Source organism: Neltuma alba, unplaced genomic scaffold (assembly GCF_004799145.2).
Source record: "Neltuma alba isolate B1F8T4 unplaced genomic scaffold, ASM479914v2 tig00012343_pilon, whole genome shotgun sequence".
NCBI classification, from domain to species: Eukaryota; Viridiplantae; Streptophyta; class Magnoliopsida; order Fabales; family Fabaceae; genus Neltuma; species Neltuma alba.
The window spans coordinates 513067-525182 of NW_021636852.1; the positions used below are offsets into that span (position 1 = coordinate 513067).

A 12116-nucleotide genomic window follows, 5' to 3' on the forward strand; every position below is an offset into this window, starting at 1 on the left:
TCCAAATATAATCAGATTAAGCAATACAATTATTCCAACAATCAGAAAAACTATCCTAAGACCTAGGAATTGTTAAACAATTATTGAGTAAGAAATTAAAGCAACTAAAACTTCCCTTTATGATCCAAGCTCTGTTTTGTTGGTTTTTTCCGCCGCCCAGCTCGCATCACCTTGTGTGTGCTCTCTGGTTCCACGTTCAAGATCAGCTGAGAAGACGAAGGTGAAGTGGCCGATGATGATGATTCTCGTGTTCTCCCTCCCTATTCGCGTGGCTCTGCTCACCGCCGCTGGTTCGCTGTCACTTTCTTTTCTTTTCCTTCACGCCGTCAGCTCGCCCCACTCTCTCTCTGGTTTTCTCACGCTCGCTGCCTCCTCCGTTTTTCCAACTGCCCAGCTCTATTTTTCTACCAGGTCCCTCGCGCCGTTAGCTTGCTCGTGGGTCTCCGCCTTCTCTCTTCTGATGATGATGAATAGAATTATAGGATATTTGCGTTTTACTCCCTCTTTTTATTATATTATATTATATTATATTTATTTATTTATTTATTTATTTTTAAATCTTCTAAAAACCTGCAAACAAAATTCAAGAATAAGGTAGCATTAATTGTCCTCAAAAATCAATTAGTCACAATTAAACCAAAATATGACAATTTTGCCCCTACAAAATAATAATTCAAAATAAAACATATTAAATCAATTAATAATCAATTAAGGCCAAAAGGACTAATTAAGTTGATAAAACCCATATAAAAGATATCAAAATATATAAAAATAATTGAGTTTGTCACTTTAAAAAGTATATTTTTAGTCCTTTTACTCTAAAAATTTTTAAAAAACTGATGATATTAAGATTTTAAATGTTGATAAAATATTCTCAAATGCTAACATATTAAGTTTAATTTTTAAAAATTAATCCATGATTGTTATAAAAAAATCATCATTAAAGCCTAGTAATTTTAGGATTAAAGGACCAAGTGTATGCTTTTTAAAGTTAAAAGGCCAAATTGAAATCTTGTACAAAGTTAAAAGACTATGTATATACTTTAACCAATATCTTATTGATTGAAAAGGGTTCTCATCAAGGGATAGTTTGAGTGCACATAATTAACTAAGGTAGTATAAGAAAGTCAACATACATTTGATACACTTAACCAACTTAACTAATTTTCTTAATCTTGTGCTAACTTGTCTAAATTACCTTATTTAATCATGTGCATTGAAAATATTTTTTGATAACAACCTGTTACAATCAATAGAAATATTTTAGGAAAAAAACAATATAAATTTGATAGACAAAGTGGATTGAAGTCTTGTATTTATTATCAAATTCAATCTTTAATTAACTTTTATATTGAGGACCGGAGGTAATATTAAGGATAAGAAGCAGTATAATGTTTTTTTTTTTCTGTGGCGTAAGCTATTGCCTGAAGTTTTGGAGGGATTAGCATCAAACTCATGTCATATTGTTTAGCATCAAACTCATATCATACGGTAATACTCAGTTTTAAAGTACGATTATTTTCTTGCTGGCAAAATAATACCATTATTTTTCTTGTGGGGGCTTTAATAACATTCTCCTTTTTGAAATTGGTCATTTTCATTCTCTCTACTATTTTTTTTATTAAATACAGTTATTTTCTTATTAAAAGTTTATTCAAGATACTGTTAGACACTATTATTTATATACATATAATAATGCAACTTCTGATATTGTGTTTTCTTTATTTAAATTGGTGTCGGTTGGTGTTTTAGTAATTAACTTCACAATTTCGTAGATGATTGAAAAAAGAACTGGACATGATTGCTTTTAAAAGGAGTTCATTTCCTTTGGGCCTTCTTTACCCTGAATATTTGTGGTTTTTTTTTAAGTCAGGCCTATTAAAGTTTTTTTTGCATTCATAAAGTCTCGAATTTGAGATCATGCGTAGACGAGCATACTTATTCATTTATATTCATACTTTGTTACAAGGAATCCAAATTATTTGTACATCTACTTGTTCCTTAAAGAATAGTATTGGTGCTTCAATCTCATGCAAAATATGTTTAAGGAAATAAATTAAAACATGCAACAAATTTATGACATCCATAAATTAACAAAAGAAACACAGAATAGAATAAAATCGATCTCCAATAATCATTGTTATTCCAAGAATTATATGTTTGATTTTGTTTCTGCCTTAATAATAACTAAGCACACACCCTTGTATTTACACAAAATAGTCAAATACCACGTAGTATGCATTATATGCAGCCATGTTATTTTATATATATATATATATCTATATATATGCATATCTCATAATCACAGGACCCTAGTGTGATGTGTCACTTATGGACATCTCACACGTATATATGCCTGTAAATTAAGGAGCATATTTTATATTTATAGTTGAAGATATATATATATATATATATATATTAAATTAGGAGCAATATATATAACTCCAAACTTGAGATTATATATCAAGTTTCAAATCAGCCATCCATTGTGGTTGATGTTATTATTATGAATGATCTGCCCACCTTGTGTCCTCGTGTCAATCGCTTTCCCTTTTGACCTATCTTCCTTCTGCCCATTCCTGTAATACATTAGTATATTAATTCATACATATATAATTATTTATAACTACTTGCTTATCAGGCATATGACTACTAGTATTGTACTGAGATTATAAAGTTACACTAAATATTTTTCCATTTAAACTAAATATTGGTTTCCATGGATTACATGGACAAGAATCGCTATAATTAGATGTTATGACTTGTAAAAACAATGCAATTAATTATAGATTTATATTATGTATTCAATCAGCATACTTTTTGATATCATATGAAATTTAAAATATATTTAATGGCTACCAATTTGACTATAATAATTCCATCTGAATCAAATTAAAAAAATCATGAACTAATAGTATTTTTATTCATTTAATGAACTATCCGAGAGGGGAGGAGAAAAAGTGAAAATGTATGTACCATATTTGTAAGGAGCTGTGATTTGTCCCAGCTGAATGGAGTTCAACATCTTCTACGGTTTGGCTACTTTCATATATTTCCTGAAGCTGAATTTTTGGCAGTTAAAAAAAATGTAATTAAGAAGCAAATTACCAAATTTTCATTTCACCCAAATGAAGATAACACTGTCCACTAATAATCATTAATAGCTTTATTTTTTTAAGAATTGAGGAATATACATATACCTTGTGCTTGAGTTCTTTGTTAACCTCCTCTAGCTCGTGTCCCTGGCGTAAATCAACAACATAAATGCTATATTCTTGTCAAAAAAGTATATATTGGTCTGTGTGTGTACGATAAAAATAGATAAATGCATGCATTAACTAGCTTTTCATCATTAACTTAGGCGAGTTCAACTCACGTATTCTCAAAATATTGTTGTAAATAAAAGCAACTCATCCAATATTTGCATTAGCCGTTGGAATATATGGTATATTATTTAAATGCAGATCACCCAAAAGAAAGGTTCTGATGAATCAATCATTACCTTTTTGCGTAACTCGTCGACTCGTTCCAACATCTTTTGGGTCTGCAATCAAACGGCAGGATATGTATGTTATTGGGATGCGAGGTAATGAATATCAGATTAATTAAGTTCAACTAGTTAGTTACAACTGAACTAAAATGACTCAACCAGAATAACAGTAATGGTTTTGAGAACGAATCTGCAATCTCATCGCATAATCGAGGGTTTATATATGAGGAACCACATTATAACCTACGTTCCCTATGGAACGCACGTTTAATTTTTCTCAACTGTCTTAATATAGCATACGTTGTTTGACAGATTTGGAAAATTGTTAACATGCAAAGATGGTTTTGATTCAGAAAGCATGGAAATGCAGTGGACAGCTGATATATATGACACTAAAAATTAATTAAATCAAATCCCATGAGCTTAAAACTATAAGTTTACAACTCACTTTTGGAGCTAATTATCATAGAAATTCCTCTAGAAATGTTAACTAGTCAAGCAAGGCAAGAGCCAAACAAATATATACAAGGAGAAATTGAGAGTTCATAAGCATTTTGTTTGTAAGAAATAGCTTAAATTTTGCAGTAAAGTTCAAGATATGATTTTTCCTGCATTTTAATTGATTCTGGCTATTCTTTTCTGCTCATTACATCCTTTATAAGCTAACAATTATTTGCTTTAAAACTGTTAATGTAAAATTTATGCTTTAGCATATAACAAATTTTTTTTGGTCTACAATTCTCTGATACACTAGTCTTGCTTTATTAAACATTTGTGTGTGACTTCTTAATCAGTAAATACTAGCAAACATAACCAATTTATAGTTAATAATTTGTGTGTTGGAAAATGGATCAAATTTAAACAAGAGAGCAAGAGTCAAAGAAGCAATGGTAAGAGAGGAGTACAGCAGTATGATTTCATAGCTGTTCCCCCCCTAATAAACACATATATCCTCTTATTGTAAGTACTTATATTCGAGATACTGTTAGTACTAAATATGAGTACCTCTCTTAATATAAATTTGAACTTTAGTTCTCAATGTTATGAGGAACTAACTTTTTTCATTAGACCTAATGTCTCTAAGAACTATATTATAACTAGGGATGTGTTCGGTTTAGCATCAAGAACACCACAATACCATGTTTGCTTGAAAGCAACAAATTGTGATTTTTGGACAAACACAGCCTCTAGGTACCTATTTTTCAGGTAAGTCCCCAAACGGTGTGGTCTTTTGAGAAGCATGCTTCTCACATCACTTGAATTCTGGAATTTGTACATCTCTTGAACATGTATATCCAAACTCACTTAAAACCAGATTAACATCACCACGTGGTCTCATTCCCCAACAAAACTCTGTTACACTTACCAGCTATAGTTAGTTAGATTGAATGGTAAGAGACTTTACACTTTTAAATAATACTCCTCCGATCCTAAATATAATATTCATTTTGTACTAATTCAAGTTTAACCTTAAAATGGAAAAAACCATATTACAAGGCTTTCTTGGGGGCAATAACAAACAAGCAGCCTTATCCTATTTGATAGGCTCAATTACATAGATTACACGGTATCACTGTGTTCTACTAACAACAAAATCTTCAGATTTATTGTTAACCATAAGGCACCGTTGAATAAGTTATTGCGTGTTCTCGTCAAATTCTCTCTACCTCTTTAAAAAACTATCAAAACGAATCTCATGGTTTCAATTAATGTCACCTCTGCAACCTGAAGGTTCAAGGATGATTCTCTCTTAAAAGAGAGGGAATCAATGACCTTTGTAGGACTACGTAGATTGGGTTCTATAGCTTCTTGTCCAATCATAAACGCTCATTCTTAAGGTTGATGAACTTTAGTACTTCTTCCATGCACTAATCCTCTAGGATACTTTTATACAAAACAACGTAGTTGTAAAGAGCTTAAGAAGTACCTTGCGTTGTCGCGCTTGTGCTAGCGTTTTGTCGAGTTGTTTCTCAAGATTATGCAATTCTTTCATGTTTAGTGGCTCAAGATCTTCTCCAAGCAGATGCCTTCATCATATAGACCAAACACAAAAATCATATGTTAAGACGTCCATCGCTCTAATCTAATTAAATAAGCACTTTGTTTTATGTCATCATATATTTATTCCCAACCTTTGTGTCCTCTCAAGAGCTTCATGTTTGACTTTTAATCTCAAAAGCTCCTGGTACAAGTTCTGCAAATTCACACTAAAGCTGATGAATATAATGGCTTTGTAGTAATTAATAATTTGTCTTCTGAACTCGTACGTTTTTGTCATAATAAATCAGAAAAATGAAGACATGAAAGGGGAAAAATTTTTAACCTGAGATTCATGTTCAACAAGGTCGTCAGCCTGTGAGATGTAACAACATTGACGGTACCGCTCTATGGTTCTGTCTAGGCTGCATCGCATCAACAACCATTAATTATATTACTTCTTAGACTATAGTTCATATAAATAATTAATAAGCAGTATAATAATTAGTATATTCCAATAAATATCGCTGTCCTTTGAAAAAAAAAAAAGTTGGATGTACAGTATCGTGGTTCAACAAAGATTTTTCTTTTCAACAAACAAATGAAACAGAACCATATCTGGATGGAAATGTGCCTCCACATAAGTCACACATAAGTCAAAAATATTCTTCTCTGTATCTTCTCTGGCGAAAAAGAAATATAATTTCTTCACATAGAGAAGTGATTAACAAAAAACCAACAGATCGATCTTGAAATCCTCAAAACCCGATCTTAATCAGCGAATTTGGATATAGTAGAAGGAAGATTCAGTGAGGAGGTATTTTTGTGTAACATTCATGATATCCTTTAACGAAATTCTCTGTAGTTTTAAAACCACAATTTGTGATTTCATATCATTTTAAAATTACGAAAATTTTTACTCAACAACCTTAATTATGCAATTAAAACTTAAAATACATAAGAGTCTCACTACGTATTGCTGAATCCATCACTTGATAAACCCTAATCATTAATGAACCAAATTAATTCTCCAAACAAAACAGTACTTCTTCACTTATCATCATCATCTATGTACCTTTGGTAGTTTGGTTCATTTCTGGAAAACCGTTGGAATTAGTTGAGAGGAATGTTCCTCTGATCATATTTGTAAGTCACTTCCAACATGTTTCACACAAATAAAAAAAAACTCTTAACTTTATTAATTCTCATTTAAAATTTAACAAATTTTCAACTTTATTCTTATTTAATATATATTATACCTCATGTAAACAAGTTAATATAATAATAGATAAAGGGTAAAATTGTACATTTATATAAAAATTTCTCTCAATACCTTATAAATAGGATCAAAAAATATTATCTCTTTCTATCTTATAAATAGAACCAGAAGAGTAAACAGCTTTTGGTTGAGACAACCCCTACCTAATACTAATAAATAGCTTTTCAAACCTTACGTCACATCTACAAATACATCATTCTATTAATGATAAAAAAAAATGTACGCAAGTTTCAATATTTAATTTAGAAAATTTATGGTCAAACTATAACAAAAACCCAAAAAAAAAAAAAATCACACACACGACTGGGAAAATTAATCATTAGACTTAGGTGCAACTTAATCAAAATCAAACAATCATACCCTTGCCTTCACCATGGTTTCAGAAGGTAACAATACGACTTATCATTAGTTGTCAAAACTAATAAAAACTGATGAAACTTCTCGTAAGAACAAATAGAACGGAATAATATTTCTCTCCAAAAATATATATCCGCTCCAGTGTTTCAGATTATATATTACTAATGTAATTAAAAAAAAAAGGATTATATATTACTAGACCGCCTACCAGAAAAACTTCTTAAAAAAAAAAAAAAAAAAACCAGAAGAGGCAAACCGATCTCCCACGCACAAGCAAAGAAATTATATTACAAAATAATAAAGTAGAGCCGGGAAAACGGGTCGATCCTGTCGGGCCGGCCTGTTTAGGCTCTGAAATTACGAGGGCAAGGCTTAAAATTTTTTTCTTCAAATGAGAAATAGGCTCTGAAGGGCTGGTTATGGAGGGCCGAGGGCTTAAAAGGATTGGCCTTAGAGGGCCGAGGGCCGACCCCTTTAGGCCTTTTTATATTTTTTTTTAAATTTTTTAATGCAATTCTAATATTATTAATTTTTTACATTATTAATAATATTTCAAATATTTAGTTATTATTATTTTAAAATTAAATTTTACAGAATAATTTGATTTATTTAGTTTTAGATAATAATTTATCCAATTAAATTTTTTTAAAAATAGGTTAATTTAGACTTTAATAATGATTTGATTTATATTATATCTGTTAATATTTTTAAACTATATATATTTGATAATAAAGTGTTTTTATACTTATATAACGTGTGATTCTATAATTTGAATTAAAAATTCATGAGTTTCAACAACAATGTTTCTCACATTAAAGTAAAATAATAGTTAGATTGCAAAATTTAAAAGTAAAACTCCTATTAAAAAAACTTGATATTTTTGTTACAAAAGAAAAGCATACTTATGAAGAAGAGTAATTGATTATAGTGATGATGGAGTTTTAAAAGATTAATGATAATGATTATTTATTGCACAATTGCACTATAGATAAAACTTTTGAATGTTGTTATCTTGTTAATGACTGTTTTAGATGTTCTTGGATGTTGATAGATATTTATATATGATAATATTTTGTATTTGTAACTTAATTTTATTCGTATTTATGTCTTTTATTAACAATTTCATTGGTCTGTTTTCTTTTTTTAATAAAAATATGAGAAATATAAAAAAGAGCATTTTTTCTTAAATGGACCAAAAACCCGCAGGCCGGCCCTAAGCCCGTTAGCTTAAAGGTCAAGTCTAGAAAATTGGGGTATTTTTAAAATTTCAGCCCTGGAGGACCGACCTTTTTAAGCCCGCCAGCCCTAAAGGGCCGGCCCTGATTCTTACCTCTAGAATAAAGATTTGTCATGTATCTATAGCCATGGAAGTTAATCACCCAAAAATTATAAAAAGAAATAATGAAAATGGTATAGCCACAACAAAAATATCAAGCCAACAAATAACACCCTTCTCCCGGACGTGAAAACGACTCATATAACTATGCTATTTCTTCAAAAGATAATTATCAAAGAAACAAGCAGAAATAAATATATGTTGTGTATCAAATTTTCCAAAGGAAGAGAGAAAATATCTAGTTGGAATATTCCCTCAAACCTCCATGTTAACTTAATTCTTTTCAAACAAATTACCAATTCCTGACCACTCATTAATTATTACTATCTATGTACCTTCAATTCATTTCTGGAAGATTGTTGGAATTAGTTGGGAAGAAAAGAGGCTACGAGCCCCCAGAGTGGTATTCTGGCAAAAACTAGCGATACAAAGAAGTAGAAAACCCTAGCTATTATCAAATGAACATGGAATCTAAATCATATATTAAAAGAATAAGTTATATTGAACAGTCCCTGAATTCTGTTGTCATGTGTTTCAATGACTACTTCACTTTACTTGACCTTTAACTTTTGACAATAAACTCTTCCAAATTTCAAATTACATATATATCACACCTTTGATATTTATTAGCTCGTTATTTGACACGTAGAATGATATCTAATTGACAAAAGTTCTCCTACTTTATTGTGGTGGAGACAACTCCTAAAGTTAAATTATCACTAACTGACTTTATAAAACTTTTAACTATGTTAATATCAAATACGTTCTTCTATATGCTGCGTAATAATAACGAAATAATGGAGTGATTGATGGTAAAAAAATTTCACAATATTAAAAGTTAAAACATTTTATTACGGAAACGAAGAGGTATCGCCAAAGATTTGACTGAAAGAAATTAGAGTTACGTGCAATTTAATCAAAAAGAAGTAGGAAATAACACACGATGACTAATATGTAATCGAATAAATCATTATAAGACCTAGAAATTAAAATTATCACACACAGGATGACTACAAATTACGTTACAAATTAAAAGTATTTGTAATTTAATCAAAAGTAAATAAAACCATTGCCCTCTCAAGTTTCAGAACGAAATATGATTTATTAGCTGCCGAAACTAGCAGGACCTGATCAAACAGCTCGAAATTAAAGAACACACACAGTAATACAGAACAATATCCTCCAACTGAATATATTACTTGCAGTTCTAATTATAAGATCTCGTTTATAGACTACAAACGAGTTCCTATAATTAGGATTAGGAGTAGTATAAATATATCCACACAAAAGGGTGATTTAATTTCAAGATAATATGTGAAGAAGATCGCCCACCAGAAGAAACAAACAAAAACAGAAGGAGGCAACACAAATTCACATAACAAAACAGGGAAAATTACATGCAAAAGATCTGTGAACAGGAGTAAACTAAGTGAACAGAACTTAAAAAGGAGAACTCACACCCAGTACCCACTACTCGCTGTCTGACTCAAATCCATAATATAGCCACAAAAGCTGACCGCAGAAACCAAGCAAGCACATTCATAATCATGATGCCTTTGGTGGATGAAAAGGAAATTAACGAGGGAAACAAAAGGAGTTGAATTGAAATCCATAGATAATATCAGAAAAAGAAACCAGAGAGAGATCGGGGAGAGAGAGAGGGAAAGGAATTGACATTACTCAGAACTGCTGTACTGGAAAAGCTTCCCCCGGCTGGAAAAGATAACAAGAGCGACCTCAGCATCGCACAACACGGAAAGCTCGTACGCTTTCTTCAGCAATCCATTCCTTCTCTTCGAGAATGTTACTTGCCTGTTGATCTTGTTCTCTATTCTCTCCAGAACCACTCTTCCTCTTCCCATCTTCTCTCTCTCCCCCCTCTCTCTCTACTGCACTATGATCTGCAAGATCTCTCTCTCTCCCCCCCTATTTATCTTCACCTACACGAAGAGATAAAAAAGAAGAAAGAGAGCACAAAAAGAGACAGCATGCATCACCAAGATTCCTCGATTACCGAGTCTCTTTCACTGAAGTAACATCCTTAAGGAATCTCCGTAAAATACCCGACTTAGGTTTATTTACCTGTGTGGCTGTGGCCTGTGCTCTACTGCCTACAGTTAATTACCGGCCTCGTAAACGGGAAAGCTCGGGAAAAATAATGAGAAAGGGAGCGAAAACTGAACCACGGGGTTGATGAATGAATGGGTGACAGAAAATTATTGGTAACCTTGGAGTTTCTGTTTTCCTCAATGATTCATTTCTTGAATCCGTCAACTTTGGAAGGCAGAGAGAGGAAAGCTTTCCTCATTGAGATACATAAGATTGTTAAGAGAATTAAGGACCTCACACTTCACAGTAGCGGTTAAGGTTTTTGCGTCGGCAATTTCAAGTACATATATTTTCTCAAGATAATGAATGGGGCCCCCAAGTTGAATTGAGTATATTTTCAAACTTGTTTTATTGTGAAATGAAAAATGAAATCAACATGTATTATTTCAATCTTAATAGCTTGCGGTACGCTGCGCTGCATGTCCTTGTTCGAAATTAATTCTTGCTGCAGGTTCTTGGATGTCGTTGTCTTCAAAATAAATTCTTAAAAATAAATGCATGTGTGTGTGTATATATCTCTCTCTCTCTGGTTTTTTTGGCATACTTAATATTTAGTGGATAAAAAAGGTTATGAAATTTGAATTGTGTACTCCTATATATCATCCCCTTTGTAGGTTATATAATTACATTTTTAATATAAATGTATTGTATTATTTTATCATTTGTTTGTTATTATGTAAATTTTTTTTCTTGAAGAAAATATATATATTAAATGAGGATAAAGTTGAAAAGTTATTCAATTTTAAGGAATACTTAATGAGGTTTAAGATTTTTCTTAATTTTAATAAAATATGTTAAAAATAACTTATAAATAAGACAAAATGAGTAAATAACTTTCTTAATCTTAAAAGCTAGAAAAAAAAATTCTCAGCTTCTAATTTTATGTTTACAACGCTTTTGGTTAAATATAATGTTATTTTACCAACCAAACATGATATATTAAGTGTTAATATGCAAATTTGTCCTTGAAGCTTTCACTCAGGAGCATTGGGCACCATTTTTTTAATGCAAATTTGGCCTAAAAGTTTAAAATCATAGCAATATTACCCTTTATTGTTAAAAAATTAATGTTGACCATTAAAATAGTGACATTGATCATTAATATTTTTAATGGTAGGAGGGAAAATTGTCATGACTTTAAATTTTTGGGGTAAGTTTGCACTCAGAAAAACTTTTAGGTGCCCAACGCTTCTGAATAAAAACTTTCAGAGCAAATTTACACACTAATTCATATATTATTAACAAATAAAGAACAAAACATGAGTCAAATTTATTGGAATCGCTATATCTATTGTTTCAACATATTTGTGTCTTATTTTTTTTAATCAGCATTTGGGTTAAATGTTGAATGAGAAAAATACAAATGACAGAATCTGATTTGAATAAAGGATATAATAATTCTAAGGAACTTGACTTAAATTCTATGCGTCCTTAACCAAAAAAATCTATTGAATTCTTTTTTAATTTTCCCCGCAAATGACCTTTTCAAACTTTAAACTATGTGTAGATAATCCCCTAAGTTTTAACAATTAACTTCAAGGGTTTATTTGCAAACATTAAAATATTTA

General features: G+C 30.9%; 1 protein-coding gene across 1 annotated transcript; it reads right to left on the reverse strand.

Annotated features, from left to right (window-relative positions):
* Nucleotides 1-2470: 2470 nt before the first annotated feature.
* On the reverse strand, nt 2471-10361 carry LOC114726163 (MADS-box transcription factor 6-like). The gene is made up of 8 exons (XM_028912729.1): nt 10120-10361; nt 5814-5892; nt 5623-5684; nt 5418-5517; nt 3503-3544; nt 3201-3242; nt 2977-3062; nt 2471-2579 (listed from the first exon to the last, which is right to left on the reverse strand). Exons 1-8 carry the CDS (start codon nt 10299-10301, stop codon nt 2471-2473), a joined length of 702 nt encoding a protein of 233 aa, XP_028768562.1. The 5' UTR covers nt 10302-10361.
* Nucleotides 10362-12116: the final 1755 nt, after the last annotated feature.

Bases quoted from the DNA above. Each gene is read 5' to 3' on its own strand.
- LOC114726163 (XM_028912729.1), bottom strand. From the start codon at position 10,301: ATGGGAAGAGGAAGAGTGGTTCTGGAGAGAATAGAGAACAAGATCAAC. The intron at 5,685-5,813 runs GTTAAAAATTTT...GTGAATTTGCAG, and splicing joins TTGTTGAACATGAATCTCAG to AACTTGTACCAGGAGCTTTT. The intron at 5,518-5,622 runs GTTGGGAATAAA...TATATGATGAAG, and splicing joins GCTCTTGAGAGGACACAAAG to GCATCTGCTTGGAGAAGATC.